This window comes from Rana temporaria, chromosome 1 (assembly GCF_905171775.1).
Source record: "Rana temporaria chromosome 1, aRanTem1.1, whole genome shotgun sequence".
Taxonomy (NCBI): Eukaryota; Metazoa; Chordata; class Amphibia; order Anura; family Ranidae; genus Rana; species Rana temporaria.
This window is the reverse complement of record NC_053489.1, coordinates 380,100,505-380,125,360: the sequence shown is the minus strand read 5'-3', so window position 1 is coordinate 380,125,360 and position 24,856 is coordinate 380,100,505. Positions and strand designations below refer to the sequence as shown.

At 47.4% G+C, this 24,856-nt stretch overlaps 1 protein-coding gene across 2 annotated transcripts in view; it reads left to right on the top strand.

The window, feature by feature from the left end:
- Positions 1-24,856, top strand: part of UBXN6 (UBX domain protein 6) — a 479,989-nt gene that overhangs the window by 143,775 nt on the left and 311,358 nt on the right. For both annotated transcript variants that reach the window (XM_040322526.1, XM_040322525.1), the window contains exon 4: positions 5,417-5,469. In XM_040322526.1, the coding sequence (XP_040178460.1) occupies positions 5,417-5,469 (53 nt within the window). The remainder of the gene's footprint in view (positions 1-5,416; positions 5,470-24,856) is intronic.

The window sequence follows — 24,856 nt, the reverse complement described above, 5'->3', positions numbered from 1 at the left end:
TGGTCGTCAATATACAGGACCTTTCTCAATTTCTCATGTAATAAATAAAAATGCTGTTAGATTACTTCTACCTCCAGATTGGACGATTCATCCATCTTTTCATGTTTCAGTAATCAAGCCTTATAAATCTAACCCCTTTCCAAATAGAGATCCACAACCTCCTCCTCCAATTCAAGTTTTTGGTGAAACTGAATATCAGGTAGAGAAGATTCTTGATTCTAGGAAAAGAGGATCCTCTATTCAATATTTGATTCGTTGGAAAGGCTATTCTCCCACAGATGATTCCTGGGAATGTTCTTCAAATATTCATGCTCCTCGGCTCATTAAGCAGTTTCATCATAAATATCCTGATAAACCATGTCTCACTGGGCGCTCCGGAGGTGCCCCCTTGAGGAGGGGGGTATGTAACGCCGTCAGCGTTACTCCTTCCACATGGAGCGCAGACTTGTCACTTATGACAGTTGCGCTCCATTCAGATACACGTCCGCGTCACTTCCGGTGCGCGGACGTCTGCGCTCCACGTTGGAACGCGGAAGTGCGTTCCAACGTGCGGCGCTCAGCTCAGCCACTGCCCGGGCTATTTAAACTCCCGGGAATGGCGGCAGGGTGTTCGGATATTCCTGTTGGACCCTGCCGCCACCTGGGAACCCAGAACGAGCTACAGAGTCCCTGTAGCACCTCTCTTCACAGCGCACCTGTTCAGAGACCCAAGACATCACTACCTTCTGCTGGAGATTCACCACCATTGCTCACTACAGGCTAGATACCACCACCACCTGTGCGGACTTTCCTGGTACAAACCACCTCCTAAACCGCAAGTATATCTAAACCACATTACTGCTGTATAAGGTACCATCAACACCTGTGCGGACTTTCCTGGTACAGACCACCTCCTAAACCGCAAGTATATGTAATACCAGCTTGTTGCTAATAGTGATTGCTAGTATATGCCTGAACTATATCCTAGACTCTATACTTATTACTATATACTAGCACCAGATACAGCAGAGTACTTCATACTATTCATATGTGTGTGGTGAGATACTACAATACCAGTAATTTCTACTACCTTTATTTGATGTAAATACCTAAATTAGATTTACGCTTATAGTATCTGGGTTGTGTCTATCAATTAAGCTTAAGAGGAATTAAGCTACTACTTTTATGTGTTACCTTCATTAGAGGATATGATGATAATACCCCAAACTCTTATTGTTCTGTGAGAGTGAAGTGGTGGTTGATTTCTGATAAGCCTCTACACCTGCGGTCTAAACATTAAGTAGAGTCTTATCATTTTCAGGGTCATAACACTCTGGCATCATCCAGTACTGGTTGTGGCTAAGTCCTGGGTGTATTGGTCCCTGTACTTTCTGCCAGAGGGTTCTCTATTTTGGAGGTACTTGCTTACCTGGTGAAAGTGGTGGCAACTTCCTTCAGTTTTTTTTCCCCCGCTCTGCCTGGTGGAAGCCTTGTCCTCCTCGTGCTTCGCCGAGGTGTACCAAGATGGTAGCGAGGTGGGAGCAGATGGGCAGGTATACAATGTGCTCTTTCTACCGCGAAAAAAGGAGTACAGTTATTTTTTTATCAGAAGTGTCTAGTAGCCACTGTTCAATATAAGCAGTCAAATTTCTCCCCTCAATCTTCTCGGGTAGACCCAGAATCCGGACATTATTTCTATGTAGCCTTTTTTACATGTTATCAATACGTTTAGCATGGCGTTGCACAACTACATGGTTTGCAAGGACATTTCTCTTAACCGGTGCCAGCTCATCTTCCAGGGAACCCGCCCTGCCTTCTAATGAAGTAGTTAGCTCCCTCAAGGCCAAACTTTAAAGGGGGACCTTTGACCCCTGGTACAAGAGGGGGGAAAGCAGACATTTTGTCAGTCAGCTCCCTCTACAGGCAAAAATAAATAACAAAACACAATATGTAAAACTTTTAAGAGTTCCCCTTTTAATATAAACTGGTGCTGTAAACAGATTCCTTTGTGTGAAGAAGACATTGAATTAAGGGTGTCCTAAATCTTCAGCTAGCTATGAGGGAGCCCAAAGATGTTGTTGTGCAATGGCGACCAGCAAAGGTGAATCACATGAGCAAGGTGTTTTCTAGTACAAGGCCTTTTGATGAAGTGAAGGGTGGGGTAAAGGTGTCTGCATGCAGTGTCTCTGAATGTAAAATTAATGGTGGGCTTCTGCCCGCTCACCAATCATGGCAATACCAAGGTTTGTGGAGAAAGGATGTCCCAGAACAGGCTCTTTAAGGACCTCCAGTCAGATGAAGAATGTCCAATTGCAACCTGATGACCCAGGGGTTCACCGACGTCTGTGTGGGCATAGGTGAAAGTGTCCCTGAATAGCCACTCTACTGATGAAAGGCAAGTGGCTGAAGATCTGTCTTTAGGGATATGTTTCACTCAAAGAAATGCCATTTGTGATGTCTATGTCGCAGAGCTCGCTCACATCAGCCAGGGGAGCCTGGCCTCTTGCTGCTGTATCCCATGTCCCAAGAACGTGGCCCCTCTTTTGACCGTTTTGTTTATCTGCTCATACAGACTTATTTCTCTCTCCAGCCAGCTGCTACTTGTAGTTTGCAGCAGCATTAGATCCATTGGAATCCTGGCTTTCCAGACTACATCCTACGGTCTCTCTCTTTCTCTTTCTCTCTTTCTGTCTCTCTCGTCAGTTGTTTGAGACCTATGCAAGGAATAGACTTCCCCATCACAGTACTACTGGTCAGTCCAGGCTGGGAGCCATGCCAGGTGTCCTCCACTAAGCATCACTTGCTGGGAAGCCAGCTGATCCCATAATAGAGTACCCCGGTGGGCAGGGTGATCACAGGAATGTCAGGAAGCTAAAGGCTTAAATAAAAGTGATAAAAAAAATAAAAGAAGAAAGCATCAAAAAAGAAAAATAAGGATGTTTTCATTATTTAATTGCTTATATGACATAATGTGGATGTATATAGAAATGTTAAAAAACAAAACAAATAAAACTTGATAATACATGGCGTTCAAACCACACATGTGAAGTTATCGCTGCGAACGCTAGAGCAAGAGCAATAATTCTAGTGCAAGACCTCCTCTGTAACTCTAAACAGGTATCCTGTAAACAAAAAATGTTGCCTATGGGGATTTTGAAGTACAGAATTTTGGCGCCATTACACAGGTGTGGACATTTAAAGCATGACATGTTGGGTATCTATTTACTCAGTGTAACATCATCATTCACATTATGTAGAACAATTGGACTAATTCTATTGTTTTTTTTTTTTTTTATGCATTAAATAAATAAAAATAAAATAAAAATGTGTTTGAAAACGTGCTGCGCAAATACCATGCAAGATAAAAAGTTGCAACTACCACCATTTTATTCCCTAGGGTCTCTTCTAAAAAAAACATATAGGGCGGTTCTGACTTATTTTCTAGCAAATAATTTATGTAGGAGAGAAGTGTCAGAATTGGCCCGGTAGGCGAGTAGTTAAAGAGTTTGTAATTAAAGAGGATGCATTAAGGGGAAAAAACTTCTGACACTCACCGGCCCCCTAGCCTCCTTGTTTTACTCTCACCTGAGTATGTTCATTCCCTCGGCGGAGACGTGATGTACCTCTCTGCCCGGGGTTCTCGGCTCTTGATTGGCTAGACTGATAGTAGTGCAGTGGCTCCACGGCTGTCAGTCAAATCCAATGATGCAGGGGGGGGGGGGGCCAAGACCGGCATTCTTAGCCAGATTCAGGTAGAGCGGCGCTTCTTTGTACCGGCGTAGCGCAGGTCATTTACGCTACGCTGCCGCAAGTTAGAGAGGCAAGTGCTGTATTTACAAAGCACTTGCGTCCTAAGTTACAGCGGCGTAGCGTAAATGGGCCGGCGTCAGCGCGCCTAATTCAAATCTGGAAGAGGTGGGCGTGTTTTATGCAAATGATTCGTGACCCGACGTGATTGACGTCGGGTCACGACGTCAAATTACGCCGCAAGGACTTATTGGTTTCGTCGTGAATGTATATTACGTCCAGCCCCATTCACGGACGACTTACGCAAACGATGTAAAAATTTCAAAATTCGACGCGGGACCGACGTCCATACTTAACATTGGCTAGGCCAGCTTTTTGTTCGACTAACTTTACGCCTGAAAACGGCTTACGTAAACAGCGTATCTTTACTGCGACAGGCAAGCGTACGTTCGTGAATAGGCGTATCTTGCTGATTTATGCATTCTAGGCGTAAATCAGCGTTCACGCCCCTAGCGGCCGGCCTAAGTAGAAAGCTAAGATACGACGGTGCAGGCCGTCGTATGTTAGCTAGATTTAAGTGCATCTCATTCTGAGAATACACTTAAAGATACGACGGCTTAGATTTAGAGTTACGATGGCGTATCTACTGATACACCGGCTTAACTCTTTCTGAATCTGGCCCTCTGTGTCTAGAGATGCAAATGCTGGACTCGGGAGTGTGCCCGCAAGGTAACCCCCAGGAAGAGCGATTCTCCTAGGGGGTTTACCGATGTGAGGAGGAGCTGTGAGCGCCTCCGAGGGGCCACACTGTGCCAAACAAACAGTAAAGGTAAGTATCAATAGCTAGATTCAGGTACATTTTCCTAACTTTGCGGCGGCGTAGCTTAAGGCATTTAAGCTACGCCGCCGTAAGTTAGCTAGGCAAGTACATGATTCACAATGTACTTACCTGCTAAGTTACGGCGGCGTAGCCAAAATCGGTGGGCGTAAGGGCGCCTAATTCAAATGTGTGTTAGGGGGGCGTGTTGTATGCTAATTGTGCTTAACCTTAAGTTTTTTGCGAACTGCGCATGTGCCGGGCGCCTACATTTCCCAGTGTGCATTGCGGCTAAGTACGCCGCACAGGCCTATTGATTTCGACGTGGACGTAAACGGCGTAAATCCCGATTCAAGGACGGCTTACGAAAACGACGTAAAAAATTTGAATTTTGACGCGGGAACGGCGGCCATACTTGACATTACTATTCCAATAGGGCCTAGCTCTAACTTTACGCGGCCTATTTCTTACGTAAACGGTGTAAAAGTACTGCGTCGGGCGGGCGTACGTTCGTGAATCGGCGTATCTCCTCATTTACATATTCTACGCCGACCGCTATGAAAGCGCCACCTAGCGGCCATCCAAAATATTGCAATCTAAGATAGGACGGCGCAAGCCGTCGTATCTTAGATATGTTTAAGCGTATCTCTGTTTGAGCATACGCTTAAACATAAGTCGGCATAGATTCTGAGTTAGGTCGGCTTATCTACTGATAAGTTGGCCTAACTCTTACTGAATCTACCTACATGTGTTTTGTTTAAAAAAAATAAAATAAAAGATGGTTTACAACCCCTTTTAATGCCAACATACCTGTCGATTGGCATTTGTATTGATTTTTTGGCCTAATCTATGAAATGTTTCATTTCTTTTTAGTGACAAAGCCCCCAGAATCTCACCAGGAAGTGAATATTATTCCAGAATGCAAGGTAAGTTGGTTTTCAAATATAAACTAAAACGGGGGACATCCTAAAAAATGTAATGTGAAAATTACTTAAAGTGGAGTTCCGCCGAAAATAAATGAATAAAAACAAATACTGCAGCTGCTGACTTTTAAAATAAGGATATCTGTCCAGGGCACCCACGTTGTCCTCACCCAAAGCCAACACATCCTGCGTCTCCGGGTGCAGGTGCCGGCATCTTTAGTAAGGGAATCAGAAAGTGAAGCCTTGCAGCTTCACAGCCTGGTTTCCTACTGCGCATGCACGTCCTGATGGGTCCCTGCAGTCTTCTGGGACCTGTGTGTCTCCCAGAAAATGGGGGGGCAGAGGAGGGACCGGACATGGCGTAGATCGCCGTGGAGATTGGGAGCAAATACCTGTATTAGACAGGTATCTGCTCCCCCCTGAAAGGTGCCAAATGTGACACCGGATAGGGGAAGTACCGGGTAATTTGAAGTTCCATTTTTGGGTGGAACTCCACTTTAATGTAGCTTAACATGTAATAAAGTGCGTAAACCTTGATCAATTGTCTTTAACCACTTTAATAAAGGGCATTTCACCCCCTTCCTGCCCAGGCCAGTTTTCAGCACTGTCAAATTTTGAATGACAATTGTGCAGTCATGCGATGCTGTACCCTTATGAAATTTCTTTTGGTGGTATTTGATCACCTTTGCGGTTTTTATTTTTTGCACTATAAACAAAAGAAGAGTGACGTGTTTGAAAATAACACAATGGGCCGGATTCAGAAAGAGTTATGCCGGCGTATCAGTGATACGCCGGCATAACTCACACTTTGCGCCGGCTTATCTGTTTTTCTGTATGCAGAAAACAAGATAAGCCGGTTTGCAGCAAAGATCTGATAGGCGTAATTGTATTACACCGTCGGATCTTAACTGCAATTTTAAAATGGCCGCTGGGGGCGTTCTCGCTGATTTACGCAGAGAATATGTAAATCAGCGAGATACGCCAATTCACGAACGTACGCGGCCCCGACGCAGTCACTTTACGCCGTTTACGTAAGGGTTTTCCCGGCGTAAAGATAAAGCTGCCCAAAGCAGGCGCATCCTATGTTAAGTATGGACGTCGTGACCGCGGGAAATTTGAAATTGTTTACGTCGTTTGCGTAACTCGTCCGTGAATGGGGATTTACGTCGATTACGTTCACGTCAAAAAAACTGTCATAATTCGGAGCATGCGCACTGGAATTTTTCTAAGGCCGGCGCATGCGCAGTACGTTCGGCGCGTGGACGCGCCTAATTTAAATAGGAGACGCCCCCTACCCGCCTATTTTGAATTGGGCCGCCCAATTTACACTACGCCGCCGCAACTTAACACGCAAGTGCTTTGTGAATACAGCACTTGCATGTTAAGTTGCGGCGGCTTAACGTAAATAAGAAAAGTTACGCCGCCGCAACTTTGTGCGCGGCTTTCCGAATCTAGCCCATTACTTTTAACTTTTTGCTGTAATATACCAATTTAAAAAAAATTACAAAACAAATGTTTTCCTCAGTTTAGGCCGATATATATTTCTCTACATATTTTGGTAAAAGAAAATCGCAATAAGCGTATATTGATTTGTTTGCGCAAAAGTTACAGTGTCTACAAAATAGGGGATAGATTTATGGCTAGTAATTTTTTTACTAGTAATGGTTGCGATTTGCGATTTTTATTGTGACTGATATTGCGGCGGACATATCTGACACTTTTGATACTATTTTGGGGCCATTCACATTTATACAGTGATTAGTGCTATAAAAATGCACTGATTACTGTATAAATGTCACTGGCAGGGAAGGGGTTAACATTATGGGGAAATAAAGGGGTTAAATGTGTTACTTAGAGAGTGATTCTAACTGTAGGGGGAGGGGACTCACAAGGGCATGTAATTTTTTTTGGGGGGGGAGTGGGGGCTTCAGGAGGAGTGGGACTTCCTGTCCCACTTCCTCCTTCCGCCGAGGGGCTGGTAAGGCGAAAGCTTAATCGCCTTACTGCAGCCCCTCCCTGTAGGCGAACGCCTGTCCAATTGGACGGCGCAGTGCCGCTCGTGCATGCGCAGTGACGCTCGCGCATGCGCAGTGGGTGTCTGGCCATGAAGCCGAAAGCTGTCACGGCCGGGTGCCCACACTTGGAATGAAGACGCCGGCCGGAGGGGGGGGAGAGGAGCGGAGCCCCGGCCGGCGCGTCGCTGGAACCGTGGAGCAGGTAAGTGTCTGTTTATTAAAAGCCAGCAGCTACACTTTTTGTAGCTGCTGACTTTTAATAAACTTAAAAAAAGTCTGGAACTCCCCTTTAAGCTATATTTTACTATCCTAAAACATTTAAAGCGGAGTTCCGGCCACAATTTCACTTTTTAAATATAAATACCCCTGTAATACACAAGCTTAATGTATTCTAGTAAAGTTAGTCTGTAAACTAAGGTCCGTTTTGTTAGGTTGTTACAGCATTTAGACACTTTATAAAATAGAAATTAAGTGTGTGCATCATGAAGCCAGACTGTATGACTTCCTGGATTTCAGCCTTGCAAATCTCGCACATGCTCAGTGCTGCACAAGCAGTGTCAGATCAGGTTTCAGCACCTGTGCTGTCCAAGTCACATGATTCTTTGAGACTGGGGAGTGCACAGACTCCTGGAAAGTTACACCCACTACATTCCCATCAGTCTGTGCGGTGTAGGTTAGGAAGCATTAAGCACCTAGGTACAGGAAGTGGGAAGATTAACTATTCTGCCTAGCAACAACACTTTGAAGGCATCTAAAAAAAATATATTTTTCGTAAAGGACTAATGACATTTTTTTAAAACTACTGATGTAATGTTATATTTATGGGTGGAACTCCACTTTAATGTGAACAGCTTAATGTACCATAATGTAAAAAGGGTTTGGAACAGAGAGCTCAGTCTATTCTCTTCAACGCAAGTTTGAGTGAGGACCTCTGCTGGTGAAGGCCTCCAGCTTGGGCCTAAATGAGGCCCAGACTGGCTTGGGCCTAAACACCATGTGGCCGAGGCCTTCTCTCTTTTACATCTGAGCACAGCCGGTGAGGGTTACAGCCGAGAGGAAGTGTTAAGTATCTTTCATTATTATTACCAGTATTGTTATAGGCTGTATAGACATCTGTTGTTAGAATTTGATATTCCTACTTTGAAGGAAATAAATATAATGTGTGTACCTTGCAATTGTGTCAGTCTTTATAACTAGCATTATAGCCTTAAGCCTAATACACTCTGGTCATTTATATTAGCTAATTATAGGGACATACGAATACAATGAATACATAGATGCAATAGTTATATATTATAGGTTACATAGGTTGAAAAAAGACACAAGTCCATCAAGTTCAACCATAAGAAATAAAATAATAATATCATACAATCACATATACCCAATTCTATACCCACAGTTGATCCAGAGGAAGGCAAATAACCCCAGCAGAGCATGATCCAATTTGCTACAGCAGGGAAAAAAATTCCTTCCTGATCCCCCATGAGGCAATCAGATATTCCCCGGATCAACTTTACCTTTAAATGTTAGTACCAAGTTATATTATGTACATTTAGGAAAGTATCCAGGCCTTTCTTAAATCACTTTACTGAGCTGGCCAAAACCACCTCTGGAGGGAGTCTGTTCCACATTTTCACAGCTCTTACTGTGAAGAAACCTTTCCGTATTTGGAGGTGAAATCTCTTTTCCTCTAGACTTAAAAAAGTGCCCCCTTGTCCTCAGTGTTGACCGTAAAGTGAATAACTCAACACCAAGTTCATTATATGGACCCCTTATATATTTGTACATGTTAATTATATCTCCCCTTAATCTTCTCTTCTCAAGAGTGAATAAATTCAGTTCCTCTAATCTTTCCTCATAGCTGAGCTCCTCCATGCCTCTTATCAGTTTGGTTGCCCTTCTCTGCACTGTCTTTAGTTCCCCAATATCCCTCTTGAGAACTGGAGCCCAAAACTGAACTGCATATTCTAGATGAGGTCTTACTAATGATTTGTACAGGAGCAAAATTATATCTCTCTCTCTCTCTCTGGAGTCCATACCTCTCTTAATACAAGAAGGGACTTTGCTCGCTTTGGAAACTGCAGCTTGGCATTGCATGCCATTATTGAGCTTATGATCTACTAAAACCCCCAGATCCTTCTCCACTACGGATCCCTCCAGTTGTACTCCCCCTAGTATGTATGATGCATGCATATTCTTAGCCCCCAAATGCATAACTTTACATTTATCAACATTAAACCTCATCTGCCACTTAGTCGCCCAATTTGAAAGATCATTGAGGTTGGCTTGTAAATTGGCGACATCTTGTAAAGACGTCATTCCACTGCATAGCTTGGTGTCATCTGCAAAGACAGAAATGTTACTTTTGATCTAAGACCCAATATCATTTATTAAGATATTTCAAAAGTAAGGGTCCCAACACTGACCCTTGGGGTACACCACTATTAACCTTAGACCATTCAGAGTAAGAATCATTAACCACTACTCTCTGAATTCTGTCTTTTAGCCAGTTTTCTATCCATTTACAAATTGATATTTCCAATCCTGTAGACTTTACCTTACACATGAGCCATGTGTGGGGAACTGTATCGAACGCTTTTTCAAAATCCAAGTATACCACGTCCACAGCCACGCCTCTGTCCAAGGTTATATTTGCCTCTTCAAAAAAAGAGGCCAGTGTGCCGTGGCCGATAGCCATGCCGTAATTAGTGCGGACGTTGGGTCTGTCTGGAATGCCTACAGCCGGTGGTCGCAGGATGGGTAAGTAGTTTCCCCTTGGCATGGTGGTTCGGGCTGGTGCATTCCCAGGGAGGTCGATCGAGGGTCCGCCCTGCTTTCCTCTCTCCCTTCCTCTCCATCTTTCCCCGCATTCTGGGTGGCGGCCGTGAGGTGGGGGGTCCGCCTGGGGGGCTCCGTCCTACCTGGGGATGCGGCTGCTGTGGAGTGCTGTATGCTTTTTTGTGATGCCTTGTGTGCGGGGGGGGGGGGACCTGCAGGGTCCGGTATGTTCGCCGTGTTTTTGCTGCTTATGTCACTGTGGGTTTTAAAAACGTATTTGGCCGCCATTTTGCCAGTGACAGGCGCTCTTATTGACGAACGGTGGCTATTTTCTTGTAGTCCGCATGCTGTTTTTTTGCATGTCGGCGGCCATCTTGGAAGGTTTTTCAGCCTCTAGTGACCAGAATAACGGCGCGAAAACTCCCAGCACACTTCCTGAGGGACGGCACAGCACAGGCAGCGTTTCTAGCTTCTCAGCAGCACTATAGCCTGGTCCGGTGGTGAGTCCTCTGGGGAGTCCCCTGCTCTCTTTTGGGGCCGGGAGGGTGGCCTGTGGGTCTTGACTTGCAGTAAAAGGGTGGCATTGGAGTGGGTCAGCATGGCGTCCGAACCGGAGGCTTCTACCCCAAGCATGCCAGTTAACCCTTAGTGCCCCTGTTCCTGCGGCCTCAGTGGATGCTATGACGGCAGTCCTTGAGACGTTTGTTGCCAGGATTGAAGCAGCGAGTGGCCAGAAGGGGGGTAAAAAGCCCCCCTCCCTCTGCCTTCTTCTGGGGATGTCTCTGACACAGAATAAGGTCCTGCTACTGTCTGGCCCTGGTTCCGTTATGTCAGAAGATGCAGGCCTAGCCCACACGTTCAGTGAGGATGACTCTGCTTCAGGGTCGGCGCATGATAAGGCGTTTGTTGGAGCTCTTATCACTGCGGTGCAGGATACTCAAAAACGTGAGGATACGGCAGAGACATCAGAGATGCCGGTACCTTTTGGGTTCCGCAAGCTGCCCCGCACCGCAAAAGTGTTTCCTTGTGTTCTTTATTGTCAGTACCAGGATCCCTTTAGGACCCAGCACAACTCACCTGACACAGCCTTTGCCTGGGAAACAACAGTGATTGGCCAGCTCACCTTTAAATCACCTGTGTAATCATCCAATCAGTGCTCGTAATAGAGTTATCTTTGTTTTCCACTGTGTGATCCTGCCTGACTTTCTGCTCTGTATATTCGTGTATGACCCGGCTCGTTTGACCCTGTTTGTTCACTTCTGATTCGGTACCATTTGAACTCTGATCTACCTGTGTATGACCCGGCTTGCCTAGACTACGCTTTACCTGACTCTCCTGTAGCAACATTCATCAGCGGTGAACAAGGCCCAGCTGACCTGCTCATCCCACCTTTGTCTGCAGCGGTGAACTACAAGGCCCAGCTGACCTGCTCACCCACTTTCATCTGCAGCGGTGAACTACAAGGCCCAGCAGACCTGCTCATGGTATGTGCTTGTTCTTGAACTGTTTGCAAAGTTAGCACACCTGAACTGCTATCTGTTCCTAGCCTGACATTATCACGAGCCATACATAAAAAGGGAAAACCTATCATGGATCCTGAGCAGGCTCAGATGTTTGCACAGGAACTTTGCCGTTTATCCCATCAAGTTCAGGAAATGGCCACGGAGCTCACCAGGGTGCAATCTCCTACTACCATCGCTACAAAAACTCCATCTGAACCAAAAATTACTTTGCCTGACCGTTTTTCTGGCGACCGCAAAGGGTTTTGCAACTTTAAAAACAGCTGCAAATTATATTTCAAGTTAAGGCCATTCTCATCTGGCTCTGAAACTCAGAGGGTCCAAATCATTATCTCTCTGCTACAGGGTGACCCCCAGGCTTGGGCCTTTAACCTTGAACCAAACCATCCAGCCCTGCTAACATTAGATGCCTTCTTTGAAGCCCTCGGGTTGCTGTATGATGATCCAGATTGTGCTACTACTGCAGAATCAACCCTGCGTAACTTAAAGCAAGGATCTACCACAGCTGAAATGTATTGCTCAGAGTTTCGCAGATGGGCCCCGGAATCTGTCTGAAATGATGCAGCTCTCCGCAGCCAGTTTAGAATAGGTCTTTTAGATGCAATTAAGGATCCTCTGGTCAACTTCTCCTACCCAGCCTCACTGGAGGAGGCTATGGCCCGGATTCACAAAGCACTTGCGCCGACGTATCTCCAGATATGCCGCGTAAGTGCAAATATGCGCCATCGTATCTGTGCGCCTGACCCACAAACTAAGATACGCCTAAAAACAGGCTTCATCCCACCGACGTAACTTGTCTACGCCGGCGTAGCGTGGGCGCATATTTACGTTGGACGCATGTGGCGCTCCCATTGATTTCCTATTTAAATATGCAAATGAGGGAGATGCGGCGATTCACGAACGTACATGCACACGGCGCAGGCTACGTGTGGTGCGCGTAAGTTGTACATCCGGTCTAAAGTTATTCCCCATAAAGGAGGTGTAACTCAGCACCAGACGTGCACAGGTCAGCTGGAGAGCAGCTGCAGCATCACCGTTACGGACGAGCTGAGCAACCACACTTGCAGGACAACACATCTGTATGCCAACATGCCAGGGGCAGCCATGGTCATAGCACTACTGCGTCCACAGGCACGGAGGAGGGCACGGGAGAGGATATACCGAACGCGCATGAACGTCTTTGGCATGAGGGAATTGGAGGTGTACCGCATCTTCAGATTCAGCCCTGATGCCATCTTGGAATTAGCCACAGCCCTGCATGATGAAATCACCAGACAGACAGAACGCTCACATGCAGTGCAGCCACTGGTCAAGGTACTGGCAACACTCCATTTCCTCGCCAGTGGATCTTTCCAACGTACAAGTGGAGTCGTGTCTGGGATGTCACAATCCAACATGAGCAGATGCGTGCACCAGGTTGTCCCTGCAATCCTCACACGCATGTCCCACCACATCATCAAACCCACCCATGAGCATCTGCGGCAGAAGGCAATGCAGGATTTCTACAGAATTGCCGGATTCCCACGCACCGTCGGGGCCATTGATTGCACACATGTGGCACTACGCCCCCCCCCCTGTGCCACAGAGCACATATATCGATTGTAAGCAGTGGCATTCCATCAACATACAGGTCATAGCCGATGCCCAATGCCTCATATGGCACGTCCGTGCCAAACACCCCAGGGCCAGCCACGACAGCTACATATACCGTCAAAGCAACATCCCAACGGAATTCGAACAGAACGTGTACAGGGACAGCTGGCTGGTTGGTGAGTGACATGGGAGTCAGGCATGACTGTCCGACCCCATGATGCAGACATCACGAGGGGCACATGCACGGCTAACATCCTCCTGTCTTTTCCCTTCCAGGTGACTCGGCATATGCACTTGGGCCCCATCTCCTGACTCCATACCAGAATCCCCAAACCAGAGGAGAGAGAAGATACAATGCTGCACACATACGCACCCGTGCAGTGGTGGAGCGCACATTTGGCATCCTGAAGTCCCGTTTCCGATGCCTGGATAAGTCCGGGGGGACCCTGTTGTATTCCCCAAACGTTGTGTGCCAGATCATGGGTGCATATTGCGTGCTGCACAACTACGCCATGAGAAAGGGCCTGGAGATTGACATATGTGATGACCTGACCCCAGAACCAGACATTCCCCCCCTGCCCGAGGCTACCCCGTCTGCTGAAGGAACAGCAGTCGGGAGTTGCCTCGTGGAACGCATGTTTGCACGTTAAACACACACATTCATCATGGCACACGGACAATGCACGCATGCACACCACTGTGGTCCCTAGCTCACACACACAACATCCACCTCACATTGGTTTAGCCCAAGTCCACCGTGCAGGACTTGGGAGCAGCAACGCCACGCCAAGGCCCCAATGATGTTGCTGTCCATTCATACCACATTCACACGGTCGTGGGGATAACCTCTCCCTGACGATCCAAGGTGACACGCCTTGCTGGCAGGAATGTCATACACACACTCACACACCAGTCACACTGTAGCAGCACCGGGCAAACCCTGCCCCTGCAAACTGGTGTCCGGGCACCACTTCTGCACTCCTCACCGTGTGCAGTGACAAAAAATAAAAATAAAATAGGGATCATGCCCTTACAGGAGGACGGCACATATTTCTGTGCACGTCCAACAAAAAAATAAAAATAAAGCTCTCTCGTGGGCCAGGCCTGGTGCCACGGGTACGGCTCCTCAATTGTCTGGGGGGAGACTTGGGTGGGAGCATGGGGCATCATGAGGAGGTTCATCCCCTGGTCTGTTACTCCTGGCTCTGATGGCAGATGTAGCCTGCATGCCCTCCAACGCAACGGCAATGCGGGTGAGAACAGTGTTAGTATCTGCCTGCATCCGCAGCTGGCGGGCGTTGGTCTGCCGCTGGAGGCACCTGTTCTGCCGACCCTCTGCCTGGATGGCAGCAGTGTTGGCCTGCACAGCCTCCCCCAAGCTTTTCACCTCTGCCAGGATCCCAGATGCTGTGGCATGCAGCTCCACAATTGCCGCAGTGGGCCGGTCCTGGGTGGCCTGCACGTCCCCAGATGACGAGGGAGCCCCTGCTGACATATGCTGATGCATGGCTTCCAGGGTCTGACTTTGGTCACAGAGGCTTGTGGCCATGGCTGCACAGTTGGCATTGATGTCATGCAGGCAGTCCGTTATGGCCTGGGTATGGGCAGCCTGCTGGCTGAGGCACTGCTGCATGTTCGAGGACCCAGCAAAAGAGGCCAGGCTGTCAGCCACTCTATGCAGGTCGCCGGCAATATCGGCCATGTGGCGCGTCTGCCTTGCCTGCTCCCTCTCAGGCCCTTTTTGAAAGGAACCGGCTACACCCCTAGTCTTGGCCAGAGCCTTCCTAGGGGAAGTAGCCGGTTGAGTCCGTCTGGACGGAAAAGTCCTGGAGGGGGTAGCCCTGGAGGGGGTTCCCCTGGATGGGGTTCCCCTGATGGGCGTGGAGGTCTCTGAGGGTCCGGGGAAAATGGAAGCCTCATCAAAGTAGAGGCATTCCTCTAGATAGAGATCCACTGTCTCCTCCTCAACTACCTCTAGAGCAGAGGTGTGGGCACTTCCCTCCACTGATGGATCATGGCTTCCCAGGGGGTCAGGCTGAGGCAGATGTTCCGGGGATGGCGTGAGTCGGACACCGGCAGACGACGGCCCAGCTCCCTCCAGCACATCTGTGGATGACACAAAGCATTCACATGTTGGTGGACCCACACACTTGTCACATATTCCCTTCCACACCCTCACATTTTTTTTTGCGCTGGACGGGCGTATGGCTGGGCGTATTTATGCGCTTGGCGTAAGCTGGTGGCCCGGCGTATCTAAGGAAGTTGCGCCGGCGTAGTTGTGAGCATGCGCATAGGGGTGCTGACCATACGTCTGCGTCACGGCGCATGCGCCGTTCATGATACGCCGGGTGTAAAACACTGCACCACGCTCAGACCATCATTTGCATGGGGTCACACCCACTTCCACCTATGCCGGCTTACGCCTACGAAATATACGCCACGCTGGTGCAACGTTGGGAGCATTGGCTTGCTGAATTCCATGTTTGCCTCTCTGTGCTGCGTCGGCGTAGCATAAAGGAGATACGATATGGCGGCATAAATATGCGCCGCTGTCTGAATCCGGGCCTATGTGTCTAGCCATTAGAATTGACCGCTGTCAGCGAGAGAGGAGGCGAGAACAATCTACGGCTGTGGCGAACCATATACCTCCCTTGCCACCTGACCATTCCACCTCCAGTGCCAGTTCAGTGGAGGAACCTATGCAGTTAGGCGCCACCTGGTTATCTGCCCAGGAACACACACGTCAGCGTAACTTGGGACTTTGCTTATATTGTGGCCTCAGGGGTCATATGCTCAGTTCGTGCCCTACACGTCTGGGAAACTCTAGGACCTAGGTGATTATGGGTAGGTCACCTTAGGTCTGCTTTCATCTCCCCAGGGGGACAATCGTATACTTTTACCCGCTGTTATTCACTTTGGGACAGGGACTCATGAACTGCTGGCCTTGGTAGATTCTGGAACTGCTGAGAATTTTATTGATACATCTCTGATTACCTTTTTGTCCCTGGAAACTCATACGCTAGACTGCCCAGTCCGCCTGACCTCTGTGGATAATCGGCCTCTCTCACAAAATCTAGTGCTTCAGTCCACCAACTCCTTCCAGTTACAATTGGGGGCCTTGCACTGGGAGAAGATTTCATGTCTTGTCATTGACTCTCCATCCACTCCTTTGATCCTAGGCCTTCCTTGGCTTCAGAAGCACAATCCCATAATTGACTGGCGAACAGGAAATAAGTGGGCTTGGTCCAATCAGTGTAAAAATAATTGCATCCAGCACCCGGTTCGACTTGCTACCTGTCAAGTGGGAATGGAACAGATTCTGCTTTTGTTATAAGGACTTTCAGGATGTGTTTTCCAAAGGGATTGCTGACACTTCCTCCTCATCGCAGTTACGATTGTCCCATTGACCTCTTGCCGGACACTACACCTCGAAGGAGAGTCTTTCTACTGTCTGAGCCAGAGAATCTTGCTTTGCAAGAATACATCCAGGAAAACCTAGCAAAGGGTTTCATTGTCCCAAAGAAGGATGGGGGACTAATGCCGCATACACACCATCACTTTATGTGATGAAAAAAAACGACATTTTCTGTAAAGTAAAAAATGACCTTTTTGAAACTTCAATTTTCAAAGACGAAGTTGCCTACACACCATCGTTTTTCTCACAATGTTCTAGCAAAGCGAGGTTACGTTCCACCACGTTTTTCCATTGAAGCTCGCTTCATAACTAGCTTCTGGGCATGCGCGGGTGTAAAAACGTATTTTTAAACAACGTTTTTTGCTACACACGGTCAATTTCTGTGAAGTAAAAAACGACGTTTTGAAAAACGACACATAAAATTTGGTCGTTTTTTACAAGACATAAAACGATGTTTTCCCCCACACACGGTCAATTAAAGTGACGTTTTTAAAAACGTCGTTTTTTTTCATCACATAAAGTGATGGTGTGTACGGGGCATATGACTTTGTGTTGACTACAGAGGTCTAAATAAAATAACTGTTCCCAATCGGTACCCTCCTCCTCTCATCACAGAGTTGTTCTCCCAAATCCAGGGAGCCAAGATCTTCTCCAAACTAGACCTAAGGGGAGCCTATAATCTAGTGTGCATCCGTGCAGGAGATAAATGGAAGACGGCCTTTAACACTAAGGATGGCCACTACGAATGTCTTGTCATGCCTTTTGGTCTCAGGAATGCACCAGCTGTCTTTCAAAACTTTATGAATGACATTTTTTGTGACCTGTTGGGTCGCTTCATGCTTGTATACTTAGATGATATTTTGATATACTCTCCCAATCTTGAAACACATCAGAGGCACGAAAAATGTTTATTTCATGTCAAACAAGTACCTTTCCTGGGCTACCTAATCTCTGACACAGGCCTAACCATGGATCCAGCCAAGATTCAAGCCATTTTAGACTGGGCATCACCTTCAGACCTGAAAGCAGTTCAGCGCTTCCTGGGCTTTGCAAATTTCTATCGGAAATTCATTAAGAACTTTGCCACCATTGCACATCCCATCACCTCTCTCACCAGGAAGTCTCAGTCTAAGTTTAAATGTACTACTGAAGCCCAGGCGGCCTTCACTTAGTTGAAGAAGGCCTTTACTTCTGCACCAATTTTATGCCATCCTGTTCCTGAGCTACCTTTTTATTGTGGAGTAGGGGTGTGGGCGCTTCTGTCACAAAAAGATCCTGTGAATGCTGCCATCCACCCCTGTGCCTTCCTGTCCCATAAATATTCCCCAGCAGAGCGCAATTTATGATATAGGCAACAGAGAACTGTTAGCCATAAAGCTAGCTTTGGAGGAATGGAGACATTGGCTGGAGGGACCTCGCTATCCATTCATAGTTCTGACTCACCACAAAAACCTTGAATACATCCGTTCTGCTAAAAGACTGAACTCACGTCAAGCCAGGTGGTCATTGTTCTTCTCCAGATTTGACTTTACAATTTCTTATTTACCAGGGCCAAAAAACATTAAGGCGGACGCCTTGTCTCGCAGCTTTTTATCAGAGTCTCCACCTCCGCTTCCTCCACAACCCATTATCTCTGAGGATAGGATTTTGGCTTTCACCCAGACTGACATCTCTGAGGCCTTGTTACCTGCAAAGGCTGAAGCCCCTCCCTCCACTCCCTCGGGTATGCTTTTTGTGCCCCTGGCTCTTCGTTTGCAGGTATTGCAGCAGGTACATGCATCAAAACCTGCAGCTTATCTGGGGTTTAGACAAACTTATGAGATTATCTCTCGCAACCTCTGGTGGCCATCGATTAAACAGGATGTGTTAGCCTTTGTCCAGGTTTGTGAAGTTTGTGCCAGAAGCAAGGGCAGTACCTCTAAGCCCCCAGGTCTTTTATGTCCTCTACCAATACCTACCTGTACCTGTCTACCACCACCTGGGTGGTGGTAGACAGGTTCAGTAAGATGGCCCACTTTGTTCCGCTTCCGAAACTGCCATCTGCTAAAGAACTGGCATCTTTATTCATTAAACATGTTTTCAGGCTCGATGGGGCACCAATCAACATTGTCTCAGACCGTGGCTCTCAGTTTATAGCCCAGTTTTGGAAGGCCCTTTGCTCTCAGATGGGGATTAAGTTATCGTATTCTTCAGCATATCATCCTGAGACAAATGACCAAACAGAAAGGACTAATTGGACTCTAGAGAAGATGGTACGTTGTCTGATGGCCAATGATGAGGTGGAGTGGGTCAACATCCTTCCACGGGCAGAGTTTGCCTTTAATAATTGTGCCAGTTCATCTACAGGGACCTCTCCTTTCTTCTGTGTTTACGGGTTGCATCCTCGTGTGTGCTCCTTTGATCTTCCACCCCTTTGATCTTCCAATCTGGTCTGATGTTAATCGTGCTATTTCCTGCTCTGTGCAGGCTTTTAAGAAAACGGCTGACAAGAGGCGCTCCAAGGCTCCAGGATATAAAGTTGGTGACAAAGTGTGGCTATCATCTAGGAATCTGTCCCTGCATGTTCCATCCAAAAAACTTGGTCCAAAATTCATCGGGCCCTATGAAATTTTGGAGATTGTTAATCCTGTGTCCTATAGATTAAAACTTCCCCCATCCATGCGCATTCCAAATGTCTTTCATGTTTCATTGTTGAAACCTGTTCATTCCAGCCTCCAAGTAAATGAACCAGGACCTGTGGATGTGTTGGATAGTCAGGAATATGAAGTGGCATTTATTCTTGATTCCAGACGAGTACGCAATTCCTTGCAATATCTCGTTTATTGGAAAGGTTTCGGCCCAGAGAATCCATCCTGGGTCCCAGCTCGTGATCTTCATGCTGACCGCCTTAAGAAGAAGTTCCATCTTCGTTATCCAAGTAAGCCTGGGGGTGCAGGAGCAACCCCTCGAGAAAGGGGGGGGGGGGTACTGTCAGTACCAGGATCCCTTTAGGCTGCATTCACACCTGAGCGTAGGGCGTTCGGTCGTTTTTTCGGGCGTTTTTTTTCGCGCGTATTCATGCTTATTTGCGCGTTTGCATACAGCGTCGTGCGACGTTTTTGTACTTCGGCGTTTCTTATTTTAGCCAATAGGAAAAATTATCATCTTTTCATCACTTGTTGCTATGTTGGTAGATTTTTTTTAATCTTCTGCATGGGCGACAAGTTCTATTGATTAAAGCGACGAAACGCCCATAGCAAACGCCCGTTGTCGCGCGATACGCTCAATACGCGCGTTTCCCATTACTTTCTATGGGGAAAAAAAAAACGCTCAAACGCCGCTGTCGCGCGATTCGACAAAAAAAGGTCCGGGACTTGTTTGAGCTTAGCGCGACAGGCGTTTGGGCGTTCAGGCGTTCAGGTGTGAACAGTCACCATAGGGAATAATGTTAATTCTCCCCTCTGGCGTTTGTGAGCAGTGCGCTTCAGGCGTAAAAACGCCTAGGTGTGAATGGGGCCTTAGGACCCAGCACAACTCACCTGACACAGCCTTTGCCTGGAAACAACAGTGATTGGCCAGCTCACCTTTAAATCACCTGTGTAATCATCCAATCAGTGCTCGTGATAGTTACCTTTGTTTTCCACTGTGTGATCCAGCCTGACTTTCTGCTCTGTATATTCGTGTATGACCCGGCTCGTTTGACCCTGTTTGTTCACTTCTGATTCGGTACCGTTTGAACTCTGATCTACCTGTGTATGACCCGGCTTGCCTAGACTACGCTTTACCTGACTCTCCTGTAGCAACATTCATCAGCGGTGAACTACAAGGCCCAGCTGACCTGCTCACCCACCTTCATCTGCAGCGGTGAACTACAAGGCCCAGCAGACTTGCTCATGGTATGTGCTTGTTCTTGAACTGTTTGCAAAGTTAACACACCTGAAATGTTATCTGTTCCTAGCCTGACACGTATCTGGACAAATTGTTGTACAAGGAATAGGATCGCAGCAGAAAGATTTTGCTGTTCCAAAATACTTTGCGGTCCGTTACCCGTTTGAGGAGGATTTCCTAAAATAGTGGGTATCTCCTCCGTCAGTGGACACCCCTGTGTCCAGACTGAACAAGGCTACCACGTTGCCTGTGGAAGGGGCTCCCGCTTTTAAGGACCCCGCAGATAGGAGAGCTGAGGCTGTGGCCCGCTCCATGTTCACAGTGGTGGGGTTGGCGGTGAGACCGGTCTTGGCCGGGGCTCTAGTGTCGCAGACACTTACTGAACAGGCAAAGTCCTTGCTGCAGGAGCTGGAGGCGCAGAACGCTCCTGAGCTCTGTGTGGAACTGGCCGACCAGTTGGTGCAGGGCCTAAATTTTGTCTGTGAGTCGGCCCTGGATACGCTTCCCTTGCTCTCCAGGGCCTCCGCCTACGTGGTGGTGCTACGCCGCCTTGTGTGGCTTCTAAAAAGGCCTTGGTGGATTTACCCTTTAAAGGTGAACGGCTTTTTGGGGCGTCTCTGGATGACATCATAAAAGATGCCACTGGAGGTAAGAGCACTCTGCTCCCGCAATCTGGAAAGGGTAAGGAGCCTCGCCGTAAACAGGGGCCCTCCTTCACTACCCCCAAGCATTTTTTTCGCCCCCCCAGGTGAGGCGGGAAAACGTTTCCAGGGTGCCAAGGCGTCCACTGAAGGACAAAAGCGCACCTGGTACCGCAAGCCCAACAAGCCTGCTTCTGCATGAAGGTCGGCCCCGCCCGTATCTCGGGTGGGGGGCCGGCTTTGCAAATTCGCGGCTCGGTGGAGGTCTCTTCTTTCCGATCGATGGGTTTGTGAAGTAGTTTCCTTGGGGTACAAGATAGAGTTTCTCTCTTGTCCACAAAACAGATTTTTTCCTTCCAACCTCCAGCTTCCTCCAGAACGCCGGGTGGCCCTGTCAGGGGCTGTTCAGGACATGCTGGTCAGGGTAGTGATTGTACCGGTTCCCTCAGCGGAACGGTTTCAGGGGTTTTACTCCAATCTGTTTATAGTCCCAAAGAAGGAAGGGGTCCGTCCAATCCTGGACCTCAAGGCCCTCAATTGTTTTGTCAAAGTGCAAAAGTTCAGGATGAAGTCGATTCGTTCGGTAGTGGCGGCGCTCCATCAGGGGGATTTTCTGGCGTCCTTGGATATCAGGGACGCATACCTGCATATCCCCATATGCGCAAAACACCAGAGATTTCTGTGTTTTGCCGTCGGAGAGTACCACTTTCAATTTGTGGCCCTCCCGTTCGGCCTGGCCTCGGCACCACAGGTTTTCACCAAGGTGTTCGCTCCAATTCTGGCCCTGCTGAGGCAGCGCGGGATCGCTATCGTTTGATACCTGGACGACCTTCTTCTGAGAGCTTCCTCAAGCTCAGAGTTAGAAGAGGACGTGTCTATCACCTGTCAGGCCCTCCGAGAGTTTGGTTGGCTATTGAATGTCCAGAAGTTGGTTCTGGTATCGTCTCAGGCCTGACTAAACTTCTGCACCTCCTAATTGAATTATGACCCACCCCTTCATGTCAAGGCCACACCCTGTTTTTTTAAGACCCGCCCAAAAAAAATTCAGGGGGGGGGAGACACGCTAGTTCTGAGGGCCCTGGGGAGGGGGCATTGGATTCCCTTAATTTGCATGGTTTTTCTCTCGCTTCCTGTTTGGCTATGGGGCAGGAAGTGAAGGGAAATCTACGCAATTGGACAGGGATGGTACAAAATAAACTGACAGGGGCTATAACCCTCCCTTACTCTATCCGAAATGAAGAAAAAAAATTAAGTGTTGATTATAGTTCTACTTTAAGCACAAATTTCTGATAATTTTATTGAGAGGACTAAGAAAATATAACCATGCCAATAGGCCAGGATACAGCGTTGCTAATATGTATGAATGTGTGTTAAGGACCCCCACAAACACCACCCAATGTTAAATAAACAATTTTCTTAATTTGCAAATAAGTTTCATCCCTTCTTTAGAGAACTTTGCAGCAGTACAAGCAACTTCCTGTAGGGGCGTGATGTCATACCTGTGTGCTGTCCACCGCTTTCCGAGAACCACATATGCGCATATCCAATACAGGGTATCCAATACAGGGTGGTCGCGCATCTACTTTACGTGCAGGAGCCCAATTTTTAGGGAAAGTGATAGTAAAGCAGATGCAGATTTCCAGGATTGGACTAACAAATGTTTCTAGTGAAAAGCAACTGGTGTTTTCTATTAAACATAGGGCTAAATAGGCCATTGGCATGCATCACAGTTGATCTGAGGAATGTGTCTTTGAAAATTTTAACTAAATTAAATCCTTTCTTATTTTTGCTTGGGGCTAGAGTGCAGAGGGATTAAAAGTCTTCACATTTTTTTGGGGATGTCTGCACCCCTGATAGGGTGAAGACCCCTCCCAAATGTTGTCACTTTCTACTTTAAATTCATTCACTTCCTGTCACATAGCCAAACAGGAAGTGAGGGTAAAACCCTACTAATGTATTTTCTTGGGGACACACAGATCAATCTAAATAGTTTCCCATTATGTAAAGTGCACTCTAGCATTTTGCTGTTTACACCCCAAATTATTAGGGATCTTGGACTTTGGGGTCCATTTACCAAAGGCAAATCCACTTTGCACTACAAGTGCAATTGCTGGAGATGGACAAGCAAGGAAAAAAAAAAAATCTTTGCTTCTACATGATTGGATGTTAAAATCATCAGTGCTTCCCCTCTGATTTTCAGCGGGGGTACTGCAGAGTGACTTTGCCTTTACTAAACTTAAAGGGGAGGTTCACCCTAAAAACAACTTTTTCTTATTACACTGGCCCCCCACATTACAATATACGATTATGCCTGTTAGTTTTTTTTTTTTTTATATATAATTAGTATTTTATTTTAAAAGAAAGTCAAAACAAATACAAGATACATTGACAGTAGAATATCATTACTTAACATAATCCGAACAGAGTCGGGCATGCATCATGAATGGGACTCTGGAAAAGTAAGGGAGCGAAGGTCATCCGCCCACCCCGGACGTTCGGTCCACTTGAGCAGGCGCCCCCCCCAACAAGTGGGGAGCGGGATATGACCCGAACCCCTACCCCCTGCAATGCTAAGTACATTCCTAAAGTAACAGTGAAACAAGGGAACATTCCAAGAACATCCTGAGTGCCCGAGGCAAAGCACCACATGCCCGCTTGACATTAATCCCAATCTGCAATGAACAGGCAAAAACAAAGTAAAAACGAAATAAAATAGTAAATTATTAAAAATTAAATAAAATTAAAAGAGATACAGTGGACTGACACAGAGAAAGAAAAGAAAACAAGAGGGGTAGAAGAAGAAAGGAAGGCGAGAGAGCGAAAGACAGAAGAGAAGGTAGCGGAGGAGTCAGCCCCCATCGATGGCACATCAGGGGTATTGCATAAATCAGGAGGTCTCCTGGTTAGCCCGTTGGCGATGCTCCTGGACGAGTCTCCCAAAGGAGGGATCTGCCAGAACAAGCAGTGCCTCCTCTAAACTGGACGATAACGGGGCAGCATCGTGGATGTGTGCCTTCCATTCCCCCCAAACAGTTTTGAAGCGTTCCCGGGTATCCCTGCATTCCGCGAGTCAGCTCTCTGCTTCCATGATCTTCCCCAACCAGTCCTGTTCGCTAGGGATAAGCAAGCTTTTCCAATGAACTGGAATGAGACGTTTAGCTGCATTGAGGAGGTGGGGGAGAGCACTTTTCTTATAACTGGACAGTGGAATGGTAGGTACGTGGAGCAGAATATGCTGAGGCAGGGCCGGGATATCCACCCCCAGGCCCTCAGAGATATGCTTACTGACCATATCCCAGAACGGCCGAAGCACCGGGCACTCACACCAAGTGTGCAGGAACGTGCCCTTCTGTCCACATCCCCTCCAACACACCTCAGAGGCTGTAGGGAAAATCTTTGCTAGCGTAGTGGGTACTCTGTACCACCTTGTTAATAGCTTATAATTGTTTTCCTGGGTTCTAGAGTCCACAGAGCTTGAGTGCGTCAGTCGGTATAGGTGGTGAAGCTGTTCCCTGGTAAACTCTATGTGTAAGTCCCTTTCCCATTCCCTTACAAAGTGGG